A 20,572-nucleotide genomic window follows, 5' to 3' on the forward strand; every position below is an offset into this window, starting at 1 on the left:
TATGAGCCGGGGGGGGGGGGGGGGGGGGGGCAACTGTGGGTGGGGCTACAATGTTGATTGTGCCAAACCTCTCTGGTGGGAGAGGGATAGAAAAATGATTGTAGCAAAATCCTTTTCCAATGGCATGTCCAAGTTCTCCCAGCACAAGTCAAAGGGGGTAGAGGGCCAAGGAGGAGGTCTTTTTGCCCTAACCAGTCTCCCGGTGTCTTCTAGGACCTAATAGTCCCTGCCCGATTTTGCAAACTGTTATCCCCAGTTTACAAAACAGAGGGCTTCCCTCCTGGTGCCTCTGAGGGGTTCTGGAGACCCCTCTCCCCCAGCTGATGCCACTCAACATCTTTCTGCTTCTGTTTCCAGGAGAGGGGAAGGGATGACCTCTGACCCAAGGGACATCCAGGCCCACCAGGGCTTCCCAAACCTCCTCCCTGGACTTGTGCTCCAGACTCCAGGACAGACAACTGGGAGCAGGAGGAAGGGACGGGGGTGGCTAGCAGCCAGCCCCTGGGGGCACTTTGAGTGGCAGGCACGTGCCAATGGGTAGTGGGGGCCATCCCACCTCAGCCAGGCCCTACCCGCCCTCACTCATTTCCCAAACGGCTTCAGAGAGCTCAGGGGCATCGGCCTGCAGGGTGGGGCTCCTGGGTGAGCATAATAAAATAAACCATCTAGAGGGCCGGGGGGGTGGCTGCGACCCCTCCCCAGCCCCGTCCAGGTCCCGGCCCCGCCCCGCCCAGGCTCAAGTCTGCTTGGCTTGCAGCATCTCGATGAGCAGGTTGTTGCGGGGCATCTCGTTGCCCAGGTGCTTGTGGTACAGGTACTCCTTGGCCTGCATGCTCAGCGCCCGCACCTCCACCAAGCACAGCAGCAGCTGCTGGAACTTGTCGCCGCAGTGCGGGTAGTGGCACAGGGTGTAATCGAGCAGGGCGGCGTTGGCCTTCTCCTGAGCATCCTTCACCAGGCTGTGGTTGTTCAGGAACTTCACATCTGCAAAGGAAGGCGCTCGTCAGCGTCGCAGCCACCGGCCAACACCGCGAGCACCAGACACAGGCACTGCCGCCGTCATCATCAACACAGCCAGCTTCCCTGTCACCACCACTGTCACCACCGTGGTTGTGAACATCATCATCAGTCGCCAATACTGACAGCCCAGTGTTGTCCTCAAACACGGCCCCTGCTGCCGTCATAACCGAACCCCGATCACTCCTGTCACCACCATCACCCTCATCGCCACAGCTGAACACCGCCATCAGCAGCAGTCACCAACAACATCCCTGTGGTTATTACAAACACAGGCCCTGTCATCATCAGCCACCCAGCCACAATCACCTGTCACCATCATTACTGCTGTTGTCCTCACAGTGGTCACAATGAATACCTCCATCATCACCGATACCATCACCCACCTCACCAGGACTAACCCTGGGCACGTCATGTAACCTCTCGAGTTCCTCATCTGTAAAACGGGGGTGACCATTGGACCTACTTCACAAGATGGTCGGGAGAATTCAGGGAGTTGATACTGGAAGGTGCTTAGGAAACAAGTGTCGCGCACGTAATAAGGCTCATACGTCATTGTTGCCATTAGTGCCATTATTACCCAACTCTCACCGTGGCCACAATCAACACCATTCCCACCCCCATGGTCAAAATCATCCTGTCGCCATCAACCCCAGGGTGGTCACCATCAACATCACCACCTGGCCACAGTCATCACTGTCCCCATCACCAGTGTGAGCAGAAGGGTCCCATGTCACAGCTGTGAGGCATGTGCACTGCTGGCCCCATTCTAGAGAGTGACGGGGCCTCCTTGGGTCTACCTGCTGACCAATCAAGAGGCTCCAGTACCACAAGGAGGTTCTCCCACGGGGCCACGGGGCCATGGATGTTCGCTGTAGTGCTATTAACGGTGATGGGGAGGTGGCCTGGATGGCCATGCCGTGGCTGTACCCCCAGCGAGTCCCCTAGAGAGTAATAATGGAGCAGACATAACACAGAGAAAATGGATGAATCTTTAAAAGCAGGAGGCTGAGTGGAAAAAAACAAACCAGGTAGATCCAGAATGAGGTCTATAAGGCAAAGATCTCTACATAAATTAGAACAGCTCTGCACAAAGCAGGCACGTTATGTAAGAGCAGGGACAAATGAGAGGCCCGGAGCTACACAGGAAGGAACGACTGCCCATGGCAGGGACCGAGGGTGGCCGGCTCCGCGTGGTCCAATGATCCTTCGTGCCATGGACAGAGGAGTGTGATTGGTGCACCCCCCACACCCAAGGTCCAGTGAAGAGGCAAAAAATGAAAAGTCTTTGGAGTGAGACGGATGGGGGTTCAAATCTAAGCTCCACCATTTAGGAGCAGTGGCCTGTGCCCTGGCCCCTCCTGACCTGAAAGACCTTTTTCTCCTATGAAAGGGGCCGTGCCTGCCTTGCAGGGGCAAGAGCGTGGCTGAAGAGGCCTGTACAGGTGCCTGGCTCCCCAGGAGTGCCCAGGAGAGAGTCAGTTTTTTGTCACTCGAGTCCTTATCACATCTTTCGGGCATCTTCCAGCACCTGAGCAGCATCTCTAGCTGGTGCTGCCTGGAGGCTGAGGGCCAGCAGGAATCCCCAAAACCGGTCCCCTATCCCCAAATCCTAGCCGGGACTTGCCTGGGGTGCGGCATCCAGTGGCTCGGAAAATAGCCGCCAGTCCACATCCCCTCTGCCCCCCTGCCCCCCAGCCGTGCTGCTGCGGGGGAGCAGGGAGCCCAGCGTGTGCAGCCCTTGGCCCCTCTAATCCCTCTTAACACCCACTGCGCCAGGAGAGCTGGATGCTCCTGGCAACCCTGATCCCCAGCCACCCGCAGTGTGCCTGCTGAGGCCTGTGTTGTCCAAAGTTGGATTTAGGGAAACACGAGCTGGGCCCAGGGCGTATGGCAGAACCTGGCCCTCGCTCCTCCGCCCCCGCTCCCAGCCCCTCACCTCCCTTCAGAAAGTAAGCCAAGGTCATCGCCTTCCTTGCCTTCCCCAGGATCCCCTTCAGCCCATAAGGCACCCTGGGCCTGTCAGAAAGAAGTTCTCCCTTGTCCACAGAAAGACAGCCTGGGGAGGGGCATACACGCTGGATTTCAGCCCCTACTCGCCTGGGTGCCCTTGCGGGGTGAACAACTGACCCACCTGTACACAGCAGCCCTGCTCCTTAGCCTGGCTGCTCCGGACACACTCAAAGGTCATGGGAAATCCCTCCCCCCCAACCTAGTTCCATCCCTATGGCAACCTCTTTCCATCTTAATACTGTCCCCTTTACCTTCACCCCCACCATCCCCAGGCTGGGCAATTCTCCTGACAATCCACAATAGGAGGCTGGGGGCTCAGAGAAGGGTAAGGACCAGCTCAAGGCCACACAGCAGTAAAGGGGCCCAGAGGAAGTGGCTGGGGGTGAAGGGAAAACTAGCTAGGATGCTGCAGTAGAGGCAGGAGGGGAGGGGGCGGGAGGGCCAGAGCCATGGCTTTTCCAGGATTTACTGTTCTCGGCAGCAGCAGGACCGCACCAGGGACAGCGGGTGGAGTGCAGGGGCTGGTGCGGAACAGGCACAGCCTTCAGGGATGGCCCCTCCAAGTGGTTCTGCGGGTCCCGCAGCTCTCTGCTGGACACCCACCAGACACCTTGCTCCCAGCTCAGTTAATCCTCGCAGACACCCAGGCAGGCAGGAAAGGGACAGTGGGGCTTGCCTGGGACACACAATAGATGCCAGAGTCCACATTCAAACCCAGGTCTCTCTGGCTCCGAAGCCCTATGGGTGAGCAGGGGTCAAGCTTGGACACCAGTTTCTGGAAGACTGGACATGATAACTTCATGTTTCATCCAATCTGGAGTCCCACCCCAGAGTCCACCCTGGGGTCCTAGGTTTCCCGGAAAGGCTACTCTAAGCTCCAGACTCAAGTTTGTCATCCTCACCTTGGAGGAGACCATGGTCAAGTTCCACCCCTTCTCCCAGCCTCCCAGCGCCCCCATCTAAAGGGATCGTGTGGAGACTGTGGGATAACGGATGTGACAGAGCCAGCATCCCACAGAACACCATGCTCTTCATCGTCAGATGCAAAGCAGGGCTCACGCAAACCTGGAGCCGCCCCCTCAATGTCAGGGGTTCAAATCCCAGCTCCACCACCAGCTGGGTGACCTGGGGCAAATAAGTCCCTTTCCCTCTCAGAGCCTCAGTTTCCCATGATCTGCAAAATAGATTAATCTCTGCTTCACAAGCCAACCAAGAACTGGACCTAATCTGTGTGCCCAGCTCTGGGCCCTGAGCTGCCACAGCTTGGAGATGGGCACCTTCGAGAAACGTCTTCGTGGGTCCCCAAGCCTGCTCAGCTCCTAGCAATCCTGGTGGTGGGAGGTGGGAGGTGGGAGGGGGCTGGGAGATGGCACCCCCGCCTCAGAGAGCAGCCCGCTAGCTCTGCGGAGCTGGGGGCCTCCAGGTTCTCAGAAAAGCCCCCTTTTCACAGTTTAATTGAATATTTGAATAATCCTTTCATTCCAGCGAGGCATAAAGAATGTTGTCCCAATAGCGGTGACTCAGGCAGGCGCCCCCGCGCACAATGGCCCCTCGAGTGGGGCTGCTATTCAGGCTGCCTTTTGTTGGCGCGGAGCAGTGGGTAAATTGCAAACGCTTAAGGGAATGCTGCTGCCGCAGCCTCAATGGAAGTCAGGAAATCGAATGTTAGGTCAATCCATTAAGCTTCGATTAAGTCCTTTGCGGAACAATGCCTGCCGGGCCCATCTTCATAAACACCGTGATTGCCAGGAGAGAGGCACTAATTTTAATTAAACCTTCTTACCTGCCTCCTCGCCTGCCTGAGACGGCTATTTAGACACCAAATGGCACCCTTCTGCGGAGGCAGGCGAGAAGGAGGCGCTGGGTGGGCGGGAGGGCAGCGGGGTGGGGTGGGGCGGGGTGGGGGGACGGCCATCACTGGGTTCAGGCTGCCCAGCCCAGGGAGGCGCTGCCACGAGGGTGACGCCCACATGCCAGCTGGAGGTCTATGAGCAAGTGGCCATCCCTCTCTGGGCCCCAGTTCCCTTGGGGACCCAGGTCTGGTGATCATGGGAGGAGCCCCCTCTCACTTTCCAGACTCTGGGCAAATCTTCCCTCTCATCTTGCCCAAATTTCTCCACTTCACCTGGACCGAGGGGCCCGCCTCCTCCAGGGCTCGGGGCTGCCACCTGCCATCCTTTCCCATGCAGCAGTTGGAAGTTCATTGCTCACATGCACATTTGATCCTGTTATTCCCAGCTGAAGATCCTCCCCAAGGGAAGGTTCAAGGTACTTGGCCTGGCATTCAAGGCCTTGCACATGGCTCACATGGCCTCTCTCCCTGCTCTTCATGAGCTCCGGCAGGCCCAGGTCCCAGGGCTTTCTCCTCTCACAGCCCCAACTTCACTCGAGTTTCTGGCCTGCTGGGCTAGGCGCTCTCCCCGAGCCACCTCAGCCCCCAAAGGCCATGCATTATGCCAGACACACAGCATGCAATAAAGATGGAAACCGACTCATTCATTCATTCACTCCATCCATTAACTTGTTCATTAGCTCATTAACAACAATGACGGCTATCATGGAGGCAATACTGACACACATTCTGAGGGAATCCTCTCATTAAATCCTCATAGCAAGTTAAAGATTATTATGATGGTCATTTTACAGACGGGGCAGCAGAGGCTCAGAGAGGGGAGTGACTTGCTCTAGGGAACACAGCCAGAGAGAGTCCAGATTTAGAAGCCAGGTGGTCTGTACCTAGTCTTCACTCCTAATCACCACCCCATCCTGCCTAGCATGGGTGCACACATGTGCACACACACACAGGCACACACATGAGCCCACTCTTACTCCTCTGTCCCACCCCTCGGGCCTGTTCCCGCCAAGCACTGTAGACTCCCGGGCTCTCAGGCCCCAGCTGCCCCCTCTGGAAAACAGGCTGAAGGTCAGCGTGAAGGGGGTCGGGCACTCATGGTTCTGAGCATGGTTCTGAGCATGGCCCCTCGCCTGGACCCGGGGAAGAGGGCTGGGCTCAGCTGTGCTGTAAACCCCACAGGAGGATGGCTCCTGGGTTGATCACCTGCTGGAGGCCAGAGCTCTGCTGGGCCTGGCAGTCCCAAGCACCTGGGGCTTTGGTGGAAAGAGGCTGGGAGCCACAGGGCATGTGCCTCAGGCCCCGGGCAGTCTGGAAAGCCAAGACATGGTCCCTGTTCTACAGGGGGTCCCCAAGGATAGATGGAGATCTGGACCAGGGTGGGTGGCTGGCAGCCCACCCTCCACCCAACCCTCCCCAGAACCTCTTTGGTGGCCTCTTGATGGTAGCCAGGTCACCTCACAAACCACCCAGATTGCCACAGAGCCCACACTCCAATGCTATGTGGCCCAAGCACCACCTGTCAGTCCAAAGCCCTCATCTCCCCTCTCCCCTGTCACTTCCCAATCACATTCAGTCTCCACAACGTGACACACAAAAACCACAAGCCTGTAGAAGTTCACAGTCTGCACTTGTGTGAAAACAAAGACACAAACACAAAGGCACACATATACACCAAGCTCCTGGAGTTTCCACATCCCCCACCACAGCCGTCCATGGCTTCTGCCTGAACCAGCCCCCCGAGCCTGGCAGCTCTCAGACAAGGTTGGGAGGGGGGTACCACTGGAGACAGAGGAAGGAGGGGGCTTCCCCCAGCTGGAGCCAGCAGGCCTGGGCCCCTGAGGCTCCTCCAAGGGCCTCAGGTCACGGCTCCTAACCGGCAGCCAAGCTTCAGCCCCCAACCCCACAATGGCTGTCCCCTACCAAATCCTGCAGCCTTGCGGATAACCCCTCCACCTACCAGCCTGTTGAGTCAGAAGACCCAGCCCAGGAACCCAGTTCATGGCCATGGCCTGAGCACAATCAATGCCTCACAGTCGCCCCCTCTCAGTCCACTTCTTCCCCAGCGCCCCCACTCTTGGGCAGACACCCTTGCCAGGCTGTGGCTATGATGCCATCTGACACAAAGACTAAGTTTGAAATCCTGCCCCCTCCCCAAGTGACGAGGCATCCATGCCCCTGTCCCAACCTTCAATCCCATCTACACCTCTGCTAAAAGATTTATCCCCACAGCAAACTCCTATTCATCCTCTGAGACCCTGCTCAGATGTCCCTCTTCCAGGAAGCCTACCAGGCAGAATCCTTGTTTCCCCCCCATCTCTCTGTCCCAGCCCTGATGGCACTGGCTGGAGGCCTTGCCCCAACTGGGAGCCACCTGAGAGCAAGGAAAACCTCTATGTTCGCAGCATCGCTGGGCACAGGGGGGACAGTGGCTAGAGATGGCTGGCAGGGGGAGTGTCGACAGGAGGAGGTGAGCCTGAAGAGATCAGAGGCAGGAGGAGACTGGAGCGGTGGGTAGGGAAGGCAATGGGAGGGAGACACCGGGGCCTTGGGCCTGGGGCCTGGGGCCTGGGGCAAGCTGCTGGGTGGGGCTCGCCCTCTCCTCTTCCCGGCTGCTTTCCCCCATAGCCCTTATCGCAGTCTTCCAGCTACCCGTGTTACTAATCACCCCCTAATTTATATATTTTACGAGTCATCTTATGCTCACTGTCTCTCTCCCAAGAGGAGGTCGGCTCCTTGAAGACAGGGGTTTGGGTCTTTTTGTTCATTCCATACCCCTGGTGCCTTGCACAGGACAGCTGGTCAGCAAATGTTGTGGAATGAATGAATGAGTGAGTGAATGAATGAATGAATGGGCAAAGGTGTCTGGGCCCCAAAGAGCTCAGAGGCAGAATTTGCCCCCCCCCCACACACACACACACAAGGGCAGGGATCTGGGAAAAACAGGAACTCCGGGAGGAGGCCAGGGGACAGAAGCTGCTGGACTCACACTGCGTTTTCTGGAGGTGGCAGGGGCACTTTTCTTGGGTTTTCAGCTGGGAATTCACCAAATACTCAGAAGGGGTCCCGGTTTCATAAAGGGCAAGTACTAGACATTATCTTGGCTCGCTGGACTTTCACAGAGAGAAACTGAGGCCCAGAGAAGAAGCAACCCCCCTTGTAAGAGCCCCCAGGGCACAGCCCCCTCTTGGGGTCTCAGTGGCAGCCCGTCCAGCTCCTTGTCCCCTGTCCCCGTCACTCACCGAGGCTGAAGAGGATGAGGAACTTGAGGCAGACGAACTCCTGGCGGTCCAGCTGCAGCGCGTGCAGCTGCAGGACGAGCTCCTGCGCCCGCAGCACCAGGCTGTGCAGCAGGGAGCCGGCCTGGGCGGCCACCGTGCTCAGCTCCACCTGGGCGGGCAGACCTGGGGTCACGGACCTCGGGGCACCGGCGGGCCCTGATCAGGGACTGGGGGGGCAGGGTGTGGACGGGAGGCACCAGGTGCAGGCTGTGGGTCCGTGTGACCAGCCCTGGAGCTGAGCCGGGTGGGGGCAGCATCTCCCCAGGCCCCAGGATCCCTCCCAGCCCCACCACCCAGGGCCCAGGCTTCCCAGCCCTCCCGCCGCCTGCCTGAGCTGAGGGCCCTGTGGCAGCGGAGTTGACACCGGGCAGGTGCGTCAGAGGGAGACTGAAGGGTCCTTCACACACAAAGGCCTGCGCCGGGCCCAGGGGTCCGAGCTGCTTTTATGCAGTATGTGGGGCGAATCCCACGCGTGCTGAGTTTGGGGCAGGAGCGGGGCAGGAGCGGGCAGGTGCCTGGATACTGTGGGTGGGGCCACCTGCGTGCCTGCGCCCCACACGCCCGCACGTGGACAGTTGGCTGGGGACGTGGCCGCACCTCAGCTCACGTTCACACACACTTAGAGGGTTTTCCACCTTCATGAGAAGAACACACACACACACACACATCCCCCTCAGCCCTTCATTTGCACTCACAGGTGGCCTTGGGACCAGCATTCACCTGGCCCTGGATGGCCTGAGACACCCAGGGTGAGAACTGAGGACGGACAGGACAGAGGTCCCGGGTGGAGGGCGCTCAGTCTCCCCCCCAGCCCGAGCACCTGGGGAGGAGCATGCTCCGCCCCCGCCAGGCTAGACCCTCTCCTGCCATCCCCTACCCCTCCGGGAACGCTGCCCCGCCAGGCGCCCAGCATTCTGAGCAGTGGCTGGCTGCCTCATTTCCTCACCTCCCATCTTGCCCCGTCATGTGCCCCTCAAACCTGGCTGTGTCCTTCCCCACTAGAAACTGTCCCCTTGCTCCCTGCTCCACTTCATGGGTGCCTATGCCCCGGACTCCCTCCTGGTGCCCCTAAATCCCTGCTCTGGGGGGGGGTGTCCAAATTCTGACTATGAGCTCTTTGTGCCCAGACCCCTCCACTCCACTGGTTCATTCATTCATTCATTCATTCACTCACTGAGGATTTAGGGCCTGCAAAGTCTTGCCCAATCTAGCCCCTAGCAACCCCTCCAGTCTTATCTCTTACCTTGTCCCCCACCCCACAGGGTCGCCCAAACCCACAGTCCAGCATACCAGTGGCTCCTGGAGGCTCAGGAGTTCTAAATGTCCCTCTCTGAGCCTTTCCCATGCTCTCCTCTCTGCCTGTGGTGGAGGTGGAGATGCCCCCCAACACCTTTTACTATCTTACCAAGATCTGGTGGCACCATCACCTCCTCCAAGAGCCCCCCAACCCTCCCAACACCCCTGAGCTGCTTCCCCCAGAGCAGAGCTCCCAGGGGCTGCTCCCTCTCAAGGCCATGGCCAGGGCTGGTCAGGAGGAGGTCACGCTGGTGGGTATCCCATGAACTTGGGGAAAGGCCTGATATTCAGGTTGCTCAGAGCCAGCCCCGGAGAAGCCTGGGACCTCTTCTGGGCCCAGAATTCTGGGCGTGAACAGTGGGGTGGGGCAGGGCATGGTGGGTCTGTCACCTCCTGCCCGATGACCAGCAGGATGCTGTCCTCCTTGCCATGTTGGATCTGGCGGTAGATGTGGTCAAACACCAGCAGCTCGCTCCAGCAGTTCTGCAGCAGCGTCATCTGGTCGGCCACCTGCAGGGAAGAGGCACACCTGGGTCCATGTCCATGGTCTGGCAGGGGACCGTCCTCTCACCCCTCCTCCTCCCACTGTCAGTGCTCAGGTTCCATTGGGTATGTAACCTGGGCAAGCTGCTTAACTTCTCTGTGCCAGGTCTACCCATCTGCCTACTCCATCAAAGTGTGGCAGGGCTCTAGCAAAATAATTAGAGGCCCCAGTCGCTTACAAGTTGTATGACCTTTAGCAAGTTCTGTAACCTTTCTGGGCCTCAGTGTTCTCATCTGTAAAGTGGGCACAGTATTAGAAGATGGCCCGGCACACAGCACTCAATAAATGCTGGTGCACAATAGCCACAGAAGTGCTTTGTGAAGGACCGATTCAAGTGCAAGGGAAGAGCATTATTAATTTGAACGTGTGCCCATTTGTCCTGTGGTCACATCTCTAACAGCCCCAATCACTCAAAAAATAAGCCATGAAGAGGAAACAGAGGGATTTCCCTGGGCCTCAGGCTCAGGACAAGAAAGGAGGGCCCTTGGTCCAGCCCAGGGAGTGATCAGTGGTCTGACGTCTGAAGCAGGAACAGAACAGTGACCAGATTGCAAACACTCAGACTATGGCTGGGGCACTTGGTGCAAAGGGGGTGGCGGCTGCCCTGGGGTAGTGTCCCTCCACTCTTGGGATGGATGCCTTCAACATGGCAAGAGTGGACACTCATAACAGTGGGGTGCAAGGCGCAGAACCGTGCAATGACTGAGCCAGGAGGGCTCTGAGGGATGCCCTGACCTAAACCACTGTTTTTGAAATGAAGAATCTGCCACCCAGAGAGGGAGAGGGACCTTCCTGGGATCACAGACAGGCAGAGCTAGACCAGGGCCAGGGCTGGTACTCTCAGTCCACTATTCCCCACTGTGACAAATACTGAGCCTTCCTGGGTGTTCAGAACTGCCACTGGGTGCTGTAGGCCATCCTAGGAAGACACAATACAGGCCTAGTCCCTCTCAGCCTCTGCAGCTCCCCCACCAGCCACCATCTACCCGGCTGTATCTCCGGAGCACCTTCCTGGGCACCGCCCTGGGGAGACGCAAATCACTGTACTGCAGCTCCCACAGCCCCGTGAGGTTGGTATAGTTGTCCCCGTCTATGGAGAGAGGAGCTGAGCCCACAGGTGTCCAGTGATCTGCCCAGGGTCACACAGCTGGCTGGCTCTAGCTGCGAGCTCTTAGCCTCCCGGTGTGGAGTAAGACCTGCCCTGCCACCCAGGGTTTCACGGCACACTCTTTACCATGAAGCCCTCACCAGCCCTTCCTCCTGGCTTGATGCCCTCGCCATCCTGTGGATGTGGCACCTGCAGCATCCGATGGCATTATTCATGCCTCTGTTCTCCCCAGTAGCTGTGGGATCTGGGAAGGCAAGACTGGGCCCCATAGGAAGGGTCAATGAGCAGCTGATGGACCAGCGTGTGCCCCCCAGACAGGCACAGAGAGCACAGAGGAACTGCCCCTAACCTGGAGGCCACAGGGGTCCAGGAAGCCCCTGGGCGGAGCGGAACTGGCCCCGCCTAGGGAACAGTTTTCTCTTCTGTGGGGTAGAAGCCACCCTTTCCTCTCTGTTGCCCTCCTCTACTGGGGGCAGTCCTGGGGCTGTCCTCGGGCAGACAGAGGGACACAGAAAGTGGGCGAAGAGCAAAGCGAGCAGCAGGATGCACGGTCAGGCCTCCCCTGGGGCTCTCCTGCCCACCCCGCCCCAACCCACGTGGCTGAGGACAGGAGAGAGGGCCAGTCTCCATCCTGCTGAGTCCCCTGCCTCACCCTGTCCTCATGTCAAGAACCCAAACCTCTCCCTCCTCTCGGGCAGAAAGTTCCTCCTAGAGCCCCGTTACTGTCCAAACAGTAACACAACCGGGGAACCCCCAGCTCAGCCACAACTAGCCTCGACCGCAGGGGTCAGGGGACACTGAGAACCAGGCGAGGGTGAATCACGAAGACAACTCTCTTTGTCTCACCTTCGTTGTCCTCCGCAGTGGCCAGTCCCAGGGAGCTGGCAGGAAGCCTCCCCGACAGTTTCCAGGGAGGGTGGCCAGGCTCAGTGGGCGCCCATGACCAGGCCCGGACCCCAGCTCGGCTAGGACTCCTCACCTTTGCCCTCTCGACATTCTCCCCACATTCCAGAGAAGAAAACAGTTTGCCCCGGGGACACAGAGGGAGCTGGGCTCTGCCCAGAGGCCCTCAGAACTGGGCTGGTCTTGGGAGAGGGGGCTGGGAAGTACTTGGGGCCAGCCCAGGAGTGACACTGGCCCACCTTGGGTGACCCAGTTGGAGGCACAGGAGGGAGGACATGCAGGGTTAGGCTTTGTCCCCCACCCATGGGGGCCCTCGGGAGCAGACACCCTAGTGCCTGATTGAAGGAAGAGTGAGAGATAAGGGGAGAATTGGGAGATAAGCAGGCGGAGCCTCGGGCAGAAAAGAGAAGGGGTCACAGTGACCCGGCTGGCCAAGCCCTGGAGCCGACTCTGCACCCAGACCTCAGGCCCCCGGAGTGGGGGCGGCCCTGCCCAGGGGGCGATAGGGGTGGCAGGGGCAGAGGCGGGCAATATGGTGGCTAAGCTTTGGCACCCAGTGCCCTTGGTATAATTTCTCTCAGCCACATGTCCTTCTCAACCCTGATTCCTATTCCGAGAAATGGGGAAATAAGTCTTCCTTCTCTGGGTTAGAGAAAACGGCGTGGACGCAGTGACGGCGGTCGGAGCACTCTGTGGGCCGTGGCTGGCCCTCCCGGGTACGGTGCCCCCAGCCAGGCAATCTTTCCTGCCAGGCTTTTTACTCTCTCTTCCCCTAAATGGACAGATGGATACATAAAGACATCAAACTCCAAAACACTCCCCACACAGATGAGCACACACACACACACACACACACACACACTCACACACACTTCTTATTTTATTTAAAAGAAAGCCAGAGGGCCACAGCCGCCAGCCCCTCTCCACGGGAAAGCAGGTGGCTAAGAGGCTCACTTAACCAAAGAGGGTTGGTTACACCTTCCACAAGTTTCTCCCTAAGCAAAAGGCTCCTCTTCTGCCCCAGTCCTCCCTGCCGTCCTGGGAGCAAGGATGTTTGCCGTCCAGGCCCTGGGGTCCCTCCTCAGCCTAGCCTGTTCCCTGGCCCACCAGCCACTCAGCCCTCCTGCCGTCTCCACAAATCTTCCTGGAGCCTTGACACTTTGCAGCCTGCCTGGGAGATGGGGTATTTATGGGTGCAGAGCTGACCTCCCTCCCAGCAGGCCCCCCTCTGGAGCCCCCTGGGGTCTGATCGGTCTGGCGGCCGAAGGCCAGCGGGCTCTGTAATTCTCCAGTGGCTGACGTGCCACGGGCTGGCCACGGCCCTCTCCCGCCGTTTGTCAGTCCAGGACTGACAGTTACTGCCGCTTAAATGAAACCATAGATCTGAGCAGTTAAATCTGTTGCCAATCAGGGGCCTCGGAGCGGGATGTTGGGGTGAAGTGATGTCGAGATGGGTCATTAGCACCCTTGGCCCTCGCCTCCCCCTCCCTGATTCCTGTCTTCCATCCTTCCAGCCTGTCCTTCATGGGAACTGTCCAGACAGGCTGGCTGACTGGGCCTGCACACTGCCTCCCACTGAGCAGCAGGTACAGGTGGGTTTCTGCTACCTGGCAGGCATGAAGTTGCTTCATACACCCAGGGCCAGGTGGGCCCCCTCTTCTCCCAGAACTCCAGCGCTCAGAGGCGCATGGACAATGTATCTTTTCACACTCTTCCTAGCCAGGGCTGCATACCAACTGCAAGTATAGATTAAATCATAGAGCAGCCAGGAAGGGAGCTGCTGCTCCCTGTGTTAAATTCTTTACCTGTCTTGGCTCACTAAATCCTTACAACAACCCTATGAGGTGGATAGTATTTCAACTCTCCCCATTTTACAGATAAGGAAGCGGAGGCCCGGAGGAGTAAAGTGACTTGCCCAAAGTCACGCACCTGGTAAGTGGCAGAGCTGGGACTTGAACCCAGGCCTCTCTGATTCTGGTCTTTGCTGTTAACTTCAGTGCCACTGTCAGACCTAATGTGCCATGATGTGTGAGATGGAAAAATGGAGGCACATCCAAGCTGGGAGACAGGATGGAGGAGAAGAACCACAAAAGGGCATTGGAAGCCCCAACATCCGAGCTCCCAGCATCTCGACAGCTCAGCAAAGACCCCAGGCCTTCTGCTGGGCATCAAGACATGATCAGCTTCATAGAGAGCTGAGTGGGCCTCTGGAAAGACGATGTGGGGTCCCAGCCAGCCCTGGTCGGCTGTCCATCACTCGCTGCCAAAGGACCCATCCTGGCCCAAGCTCTGCTTTTGACCCTGCCAACCTCTCCAGCCCTGCCCCATAGGGCCACCTGGAGCTCCCTGACACACGACGCCTTCCCCCACTTCTGGGCCTTAGCCTACGCTGTTCCCACTTCCTGAAATCCCTTAACCTTCTCAGGCTGTGTTCTGGAAAGACACAGATCAAAGAACCTTCCCTAACTTCCTTAGACAGGGCCATTGGCTCTCCAGCTGGGGCTCCCTCGGCCCCTTTCCATTGCTCTCAGAGCCCTGGGCACCCTGCTTGGGTGTCATCTGTGTGCATGTCTGTTTCTTCCTCTAGTCTGGCAGGCTCCTGGGTCCAATGTCCTCGGCGTCCAGCCCAAGGGCTGCCCGACTCTCAGAGCTAGGGAGCCCCCTTTGCTGTCTACTAAAATGTATCCTGCCTGGAGCTGGGGGGAAGAATGGTCAGCCAAAAGGGAGAACAGGTCACTCAGCACCCCTCTCACTTCTCTGCCTCCCCACCTGTGGGAGGTGGACTAGTGGGAAACAAGCTCCTCATGGCTGGTGAGACGCCCTCTAAGGGCTGGGCTGGTACTTATCTGCAAGGCTCCCTTACAGAGGGTGGTGACCACGGTTCATATTCCTGGGCTCAATTCAGAGACTTTGGGAAGGGGAAGCAGGAAGGTTTGGACCACAGAGAAGCCAGAAGCAGGAAAAAACACTCAGCAAAGCTGGGACAAAAGCCCTTCCCATCCTGCGTGAAAACCCCCGAGAGACTAGGAAGGCGGCCAGAGGAAGTGCCCTGCCCCGGGACCCAGGGTTCTGGAAGGCCGGGAATGCTCTGCTCTTCCTCCCTTCTGCACAGGGGGCTCAAGGGAAGTCTGGCCACCGACCCAAAGGTCCTGGGATCTCCATCCCCACTAGGGCCTCCAGCCATGAGTAGGAGGCAGATGGGATTGTTCAAGGCCCTGCCTCTTGTCCCATCCATGAGGGCAGCCCAGGGGGGAGGCAGGGGTGAAAAGCCCCACCCATTCCATGACACATGGCATATCCCCAGGCCTCAGCCAAGACAGGCCCTCTACAATGGAATCAGGGGCCACCACCACCAATTCTTGACTCCCAGAGTAATCCGGGTCCCCGGCCCCATGATGCCTCAAGGGCTCAGTACCCAGTCCCCACCGTATTGCCCCCCCATGCCCAGCCCAGCAGGCAGTGCCCCCGGCCCATCCGGCCACCTGCCCCTGGAGGAAGCCCAGGCCTGAGTGGCGTCAGCACTGACAATGCTGCTCAAGGCTGCAGTGGCCCCAGCAGGGAGGGCAACAGGTCCTGCTGTTTACACCCAGCCCTGGAACAGCTAGCGGGGTGGGCCTGGGAAAGGCAAACACCGATAGGCCTGGACTAAAGAGGGCCTGTGCCCAGGCCAGGGAAGATGGGCCTTGGCTGGATTTGGAGGTCCGTAAGCATTCCAAACTCTGAGATACTTAGACTCCCACCTGTGACATCTGAAGCTGGCAGGGATCGGTGGCTTCTCCAAATGGAAAGAGAGGATTGGTTAGACCCTCTTCCTGACATTGGCCTGGGGCAGCCAGAGAGTCTCCCAAGGACTCAGCTAGTCCTTTGGGAGCCTAGGGTCTCAGAGGAAGAGAGATAAGTGCCTATAGAGACCCAGACTAGGAGAGAAACAGAGACAAAAAGGGCTGGAGAAACACAGAGAAGCAGAGAGATAGCACACCAGGGAGAGAGAGAGAGGAGCGGGAGAGGAGAGAGGCAGAGATAAAAGCAGCAGAGTCTCTGAAAGACAGGGACTCAAGAAACAGAGAAGGAGAGGGAGGGAGGGGATGAGTGGGGAGGCAAGGAAGGCTGCGACGGACCAGAAATACTCCTCAGTGTCTCCCTGTCGCCAGATGGTGCCTAAAGCCAATGGGCCCCATCCAAGGAGTGACCGAGACTGAGGCTTGGGTAGCCAAGAGGACACCCCAGATCCAGCTGCCAGACAGGTGGGAGGAGGGACTCACCTCCAGCTCCTTGAAGACCATGCACCTGCGTGCCCAGTCGACGATGGAGATGAAGGTCTGGTCAGCCATCCTGCACAGGAGGCTGAAGGGCGCAGGCTGGTCGGAGCGGCCTTTGGTTGGTTCCTGCAGGCAGCCCAGGATGCGCGCCCGCACCTGGTCCTCATCTGGCTCCAGCTGCAGCAGCTGCAGGATGAGCTCGGGCACGCCAGGCCCTCCAGAGAAGGGCTCTGGGTAGCCATAGGGCGGCCCGGGCTGCGGTGGGCTGGCGTAGGGCTCTGGGTACTCTGACTTGATGGCACGGCCAGGGAAGGTGGGATAGAGGTAGCCAGCCAGGGGCCCGTGGGCACCAGGCACGGCCATGGGCAATGCTGGGGCCCCAAAGTCGCCCAGGGGCCCAGCAGGGGGACCAGAGCCCAGGCCCTTGGGCTCTGGGCCGTGCAGGCCAGGGGGTAGCATGTAGTCCGGTGGGGGAGGAGGCAGTGGGGGTACCCCCACTGGGGGGCCTGTCTCCATCTTGAAGCCATTGGCTCGAATCTGTGCCTTCTTCTGCTGCTTCAGGGCCCGGTCCCTCTTGTACATGGGCCCAAATTTGTTCCGGCCGCCCCGCATGCGGTCAGCACGTACAGCTGTGGGCAGAGGTGGGGGTCAGGCTCACCCCCTTCAAGCCACCCTCCATACCATCTCTCTCAGATCTCTCCCAAGCAGATCGGACTGTGTCACTCCCCAGCTCGGTGCCCTGTTATGGCTCCCTCGGCCTGCAGGTGAAGTCAGTCACCTTCATGCGCCATTCAAGGCCCTGCTCACCTTTCTAGGGTGTCCCTCATGAGACCCTGTGTTCTTTCCACTCCACCTTATTCATCTCTCTGTTCCTCAACTTGGCATTTCTTCTTCCACCTTCCCTTTGATATTCCTTTTACCTCAAACCCTTTCCTTCTCTTCTGTCTGATAAACACCCAGCCCTCAGATCACCACCTCCATGAAGCATTCCTGGATTTGCCCAGACAGAATCCACTGTCCTCACCCCAGATGTCCTGCCCCTTGCCTACTTTCATCCTGCTGAGTGGTATCATGCCATGTGACCCAGGCTGAGAGCTCCTGGGGGCTCAGCAATGAGTTCAGGTGCCCAGCACAAGGCCTGGCAGGGAGATTGTGACAGAAAGTGGGCCCTGGACAACTTTGTTCACAGCTGGGCCCCAGGATCCAGCTGTTACTGACTGACTCGTTGACTCTGGTGAACCCTTGTTGCAGAATGACTTGCACTTTCTCCATTACTTTCAAATTTGAAGCTCAGTTTAAGGCTGGCCCTCTGTGCTGGGGAAGGGACCTCCTTTGTTGACCAGATGTCCTTCTGCCTAGCCAAGAATATGTCACTAGCCAGACCTAAATCTCTGAAGCTGTAGTGTGACCCCAACCCTTGCTCAGACAGGGACCCCACCCTGAGCTCTGGGAGGAGGGAGAGAGCAGGAGGGAGAGGGCGATGCTCAGAAAGGGTTGAGTCTTGGGGGCCTGCACAGCAAACCTTGCTGCCAGGGGTGGGCAGGCAGCCCTGCTTCAAAACCTCAGGTGTCTGCCACCAGGGCTTTCTGCTGCTCACAACAACCAGCTCTCCTGCCCACTCAGGACTTGGACCTGGGGGCATGGGCTCTGGGGACAGGACAAGAGAGCTCCCATCAGGAATCCTTCCTCTAGGTAGCAAGAGGGTGGTCCGCAGCTCTGTCACTAGGGGCCTTCTATGTTGTTTGAAAACTTTAGCCGACAGCTGCCTGCTCGGTGCACAGCCTGGCTGGGGCCAGCAGGGTAGAAGCCTAGGACCGTCCACCCTCAAAGAGCATGAGTCCTTCCTGCTGAACTGTCTTTCCTCGCCTCTGGACTGAGAGCTGGGGGTGGGGGTGGGAGGCAAGGATGGGCCTGGGTCCTCTGGGGGCAATGGTTCCCCACTCCCCAGCTCTGCCAGGGTCTGGCTGAAAAAGGTGGGGAGGAACCGCACCCGCTGAGTGAATGAACGGAGTGAATTCTTGGGACGAATGGACAGATGAGGGCAGGCAGGTAATCACATGAAGAAGAAGAAGAATAGCTAACCTGTTGGGCACTGACCCTGTGCCAGGAGCTATTCGTACAATTCTCTCACACTAACTCAGTGAAGAAGGCACTGCTGTGAAGCCCGTTTGGCAGATGGGAAATCTGCAGCTCAGAGAGGTTAAGGATCTTGCCTAACGTCACCCAGCCTGTAAGTGGTGGCATTGGGACTTGGACTCTGGCAAAGTCACTGAAAGCCCCAACTCCAGCTGGCGTTGGGTGTCACTGCGGGTGTTGCAGAACTCTTCGCAGAGGGAGGAGCTGTGCGGGGCTCTAGCCTGTGCTGCTCAGCCCTTTCAGGGGCTGGGGAACGGCTGGTCTCCCTGGGGCTCACATTCAGATCCTTCCCAACTCAGCTCTGGCTGGTCCTGCATACATCCCTCCCCGGACCACACCGAGGCCAGTTCTTACCTCTTCCCGGAAGAGATGGGCTCCATCGTCACCCGGGACCCAGAAACTTTAAGAAGGCCTGGGGCTCCCTGTCTGCACCCCTTCGCCCATCGCGCCCCCACCCGCTCTGTTGGAAGTCTGGGGTCTGCGGGCCCCGCGCAGCGCGCACCTTCCAGGCGCATCCCCACCGTCAGGCACTTCTGGAAGCGGCAGAAGGGACAGCGCTTGCGCTGCGTCTTGTCGATCTTGCAGCTCTGGCTCTCGGTGCACGTGTAGTGCTTGTTGTTCTGCACCGTGCGCTTGAAGAAGCCCTGGGGAGAGGGGGGTCAGCGCGGGAGGGGCCGGCCCCTCCAGCTCCCAGCGGGGCTTTCCCCGCCGCGTCCCCGGCCGCCCCGCGCTCGCAGCCGGCCACGCGCGCTCCCCTGCCCGCGGCCGCCGCTCACCTTGCAGCTCTCGCATGTGAGCAGCCCGTAGTGATAGCCCGACACCTTGTCCCCGCACACGGGGCACAGCTCGTCCAGGTCCTCGTCGTACGAATAGTCCATGCCCGCAGCGTCCGCCTGCGGAGGGAGGAGGGGGTCAGCGCGCGCGGGACGGCGGCCGCAGCGCCGCAGACCTGGGTCCGCGGGTCCCGCAGAACCGCCTCGTGTCCGGCCCGTGGTCCCCAGGACAGCGCCCTGCGCGGGGCCACCCGAAGCAGGCCGCCCGTTCGAGCGCCCTGAGCGGCCCGCGCCGGCCTCTCGCGCCCCGTCCCCGCGCCCGCCCCGCGCCCGCCCCGCGCTCCCCGTCCTTCCCGGGGGCTCCTCCCGCGCTGCCCCGGCTGGGCCCCAGCGCGGACCCTCGGATTCGATGTGCTTCGACCCGGATTCGTTCGCCTGAGAACAAAACCCCGATTCTAAGAAAACGAGCTGGGCAGGGCTGCGAGGGAGACGCCAACGAACCCGGGGGGTGGGCGCGAGTGCCCTGGGACTCGACAGGGACCAGGGGCACAGAGAGAGCCCGGGAGAGACGGAGAGGGGCGGAAATGACAGACACACGGACTGCCGGTGCCTAACGGACAGAGGACCCCGGGGCGACGGACACGAAAATCAGGGCGGCAGGGACACAGCGATGCGGAGCCAGAGAAAACCCGGGGAGACAAGACCGACAGAGAAGCAGAGATAGCGAGAGAACGAAAGAGAGAGACCGGAGACACCGAGAGACAGAGGCCGGGAGGAAAACCTGGGAGAGACGGACGAGCGCCAGAGACACCGCGGGAGGCGACGCGGAGCGAGACGGCGAGACGGGGGCGTCGGCCCGGGGGTCGCGACGCGAAGCCGCACGGAAAACGCGCCGCCCGCAGCCCGAGCCCCCGGGCGGGGCCCCGGGAGCCGAACCCAGACGGCGGCTCGAGCGCCAAGGGCCGGCAAGCGGCGGGGCCCGGGACAGAGGGCCCGAAGGCGGGAGAGACAAAGCCCGCGGCGTGGCGGCGACGGGAGCGCAGCCGGTGCCACGGCGCCCGAGACGTCGGGCGGAGAGACGCGGGGAGCGCGCCGCAGAGACGGCGGGCGCGGGCCGGGCAGCCGCCGGCCGCTGGCGGGCGCAGAGGCCTCGGGCGGAGACCCCGCGGGCTCCGGGGGTTCGAGCCCGAGGCGGGGGAGAGACCTCGGGCGGAGAGCAGAAGTCCCGAGGAGCGAAGCCTGCAGACCCCGGGCCGGGAAACGAGAAGGGGCACGACGGCGGCCGCGGCCCCGCGAGGCGCCCACCTGGCGGCTCCTGCGAGCGGCAGCGCCCGCGTCCCACCCGCGCGGAGCCCCGCACCTCCCGGCCGCGCCGCTGGCGGTGAAGAGC

At 59.7% G+C, this 20,572-nt stretch overlaps 1 protein-coding gene across 1 annotated transcript; it reads right to left on the reverse strand.

The window, feature by feature from the left end:
• Positions 1–736: 736 nt before the first annotated feature.
• NR5A1 (nuclear receptor subfamily 5 group A member 1) lies at positions 737–19,296 on the reverse strand. The gene is made up of 6 exons (XM_087823233.1): positions 19,186–19,296; positions 18,912–19,053; positions 16,277–16,902; positions 9,850–9,969; positions 8,125–8,272; positions 737–984 (listed from the first exon to the last, which is right to left on the reverse strand). The coding sequence occupies exons 1-6, from the start codon at positions 19,285–19,287 to the stop codon at positions 737–739; spliced, it is 1,386 nt and encodes a 461-aa protein (XP_087679359.1). The 5' UTR covers positions 19,288–19,296.
• Between the last annotated feature and the right edge of the window lie 1,276 nt (positions 19,297–20,572).

The sequence above is a fragment of the Miniopterus natalensis genome, chromosome 12 (genome assembly GCF_054644295.1).
Source record: "Miniopterus natalensis isolate mMinNat1 chromosome 12, mMinNat1.hap1, whole genome shotgun sequence".
In the NCBI taxonomy this organism is placed as follows: domain Eukaryota; kingdom Metazoa; phylum Chordata; class Mammalia; order Chiroptera; family Miniopteridae; genus Miniopterus; species Miniopterus natalensis.